The 2698-nt window shown below is 43.1% G+C and overlaps 1 protein-coding gene across 1 annotated transcript; it reads right to left on the reverse strand.

Annotated features, from left to right (window-relative positions):
* Positions 1–1504: 1504 nt before the first annotated feature.
* LOC128738399 (actin, muscle-like) lies at positions 1505–2698 on the reverse strand. The gene is made up of 2 exons (XM_053833495.1): positions 1774–2698; positions 1505–1710 (listed from the first exon to the last, which is right to left on the reverse strand). Exons 1-2 carry the CDS (start codon positions 2696–2698, stop codon positions 1505–1507), a joined length of 1131 nt encoding a protein of 376 aa, XP_053689470.1.

Raw genomic sequence — 2698 nt, forward strand, 5'->3', positions numbered from 1 at the left:
AAACCGCGGCGAAAAACAGAATACGGACGTGAAAAGCCCGGAAGTTATACGATCAAAAGCTAACGAAACCACACGGTTGCGCTATGGACAACGAAACCTACGTGAAAGCGGACCTCCACCAGATTCCGGGGAACTAGTATTTCACTGCCAGGGATAAGTTTAATGCTTCAGAGAATCTCCGAAAACCGAAGATGTCGAGATTTTCCAAGAATTTCTTGATTTGACAAGTAAGTTCAAGTAAGTAAGTGTTCATGCGGAAAGTGGAGTACATCTTCCGTGACCACAGATGCTATGAATGGACAGGTGTATTTGAAAGAATGTCTCCAAAAGCAACTTCATCCTCTTGTGAAGTATCACAACTGTCCTACGATCTTCAGGCTGGATTTGGTTTCATGATATTATGCAAAAGACGTGCTGGGCTGGTATAAGATAAATAATGTCGATGCCGAAAGATCTTAACCCCTCAAATACACTGTGTATTTTGTGTATTGCAATTCTATCGTGGACATCCTTTACTAATACTATTTTTAAAGTAAATTTTTTACATGAATATACTTATTAAATACTAGCTAAGTGTTCTAAGCTAATCCGGAACAACATATCAATGTTTTCTAAGAGCAGTTGAAATTCCATACCTACCAAGTAGCAAATATAATCCTATCCATTAAATTTCCTTACACTACTCAAAGAGTTTACCTAGTTATCTATTTATCTGAACAATCATATCAAGCCAATCATTATCGGTCGCGCATTATGAAGTTTGAAACCATACTCTAACATAATAACGGGCGCGGATGTTTAATAGTAGAGCCCCCATCTCCCAGCAGGAATCACACCACCACCCACCGAGCTGATCTATGTGACGCCAACCAACGGAACGTGTCCATCAATTCCGATACTACCGAGCTGCCATTGTCGCCGTGCTGTATGGCCCATTACAAAATACCTCGTCCGAGGCTGATGATAATTATGTGACCGAAAACAGCTCACGCATCGTCGGAATGCAAATCGAATCGGTTACGGTAGCTATAATGTGGCGCACGACAACACCCGGCACCTGCCGTTGTGTAAATGATCGCTTTATAGGCTGATTGACAATGACACCCGCCGATTGGAGGGCAGCAGTCCTAATGCGATGCTGCCAACAACAATAGCACGGGCAACCCTGACTAGGCACACTGCATTTGCATGATTATTAAATCTGCATTGTCGATGATCCTGTATGGTTGTCTGAATTTATCACGTTAGTTCTCTGGCATATAATGCTAAATCGTGAATCGTATAATTATCGATAAATGGGCTATAACAAAAGGAAATTAGTTCATTTTTGTCTATTTCATGCTGAGGGATTACTTAAAAAACCAAAAAATAAGTATAGCATTCAACAAGTTTGATTAATATTTTATTTCTAAATATACAATAATATGAGTAATGTCAAATGAAAAATTTCATCATTCTACGAATGTAAAAACACCTGATTTCAATTTGTGTTACAGATTGTAAACTAGAAGCACTTGCGATGAACAATGGTAGGACCGGACTCGTCATATTCCTGCTTGGAAATCCACATCGACTGGAAGGTGGACAAGGAGGCCAAGATGGAACCACCAATCCAAACGGAATATTTACGCTCTGGTGGGGCAATGATCTTGATTTTGATGGTGGATGGTGCCAGGGCAGTGATTTCCTTTTGCATCCGATCGGCAATACCTGAAATGAAGGATCATATTATATAACCTACCAAAACTGGCACGCCAAAATATCCATTCATACCCGGATACATGGTCGATCCACCCGAGAGCACAATGTTAGCGTACAGGTCCTTACGAATATCCACATCACAACGCATGATGCCATTGTATACTGTTTCGTGAACGCCGCAAATTTCCATACCCAAGAATGAAGGTTGGAAAAGTGCCTCAGGGCATCGGAAACGCTCGGCACCGATGGTAATAACCTGACCGTCGGGCAATTCGTAGGATTTATCCAAGGCAGAAGACGTGGCAGCAGTGGCTACCTCATGCTGATAATCCAAAGCAACATAACACAGTTTTTCCTTAATGTCACGCACGATTTCGCGCTCAGCAGTTGTGGTAAACGCGTAGCCACGCTCCGTCATAATTTTCATAAGATAATCGGTTAAATCACGACCGGCTAAGTCCAGTCGGAGAATTGCATGTGACAGAGCATAACCCTCAAAGATGGGAACAGAATGAGAAACACCATCTCCTGAATCCGACACAATGCCAGTCGTACGTCCCGAAGCATACAGTGAGAGGACAGCCTGAATGGCAACGTACATAGCTGGGGAGTTGAATGTTTCAAACATAATTTGCGCCATCTTTTCTCGATTTGCTTTGGGGTTTAGGGGAGCTTCGGTCAGTAGCACTGGGTGTTCCTCTGGGGCCACACGTAGCTCATTATAGAAAGTATGGTGCCAGATTTTTTCCATATCATCCCAATTGGTAATGATGCCATGTTCAATTGGATATTTCAAAGTGAGAATACCTCTCTTGGATTGCGCTTCATCACCAACATACGAATCCTTCTGCCCCATACCGACCATCACACCCTGATGCCGAGGACGCCCAACTATCGAGGGGAAAACAGCTCGCGGGGCGTCATCACCGGCGAATCCGGCTTTTACCATCCCGGAACCGTTATCAACAACAAGTGCAGCTGCATCGTCGTCACACAT

Source organism: Sabethes cyaneus, chromosome 2 (genome assembly GCF_943734655.1).
Source record: "Sabethes cyaneus chromosome 2, idSabCyanKW18_F2, whole genome shotgun sequence".
Lineage (NCBI taxonomy): Eukaryota > Metazoa > Arthropoda > Insecta > Diptera > Culicidae > Sabethes > Sabethes cyaneus.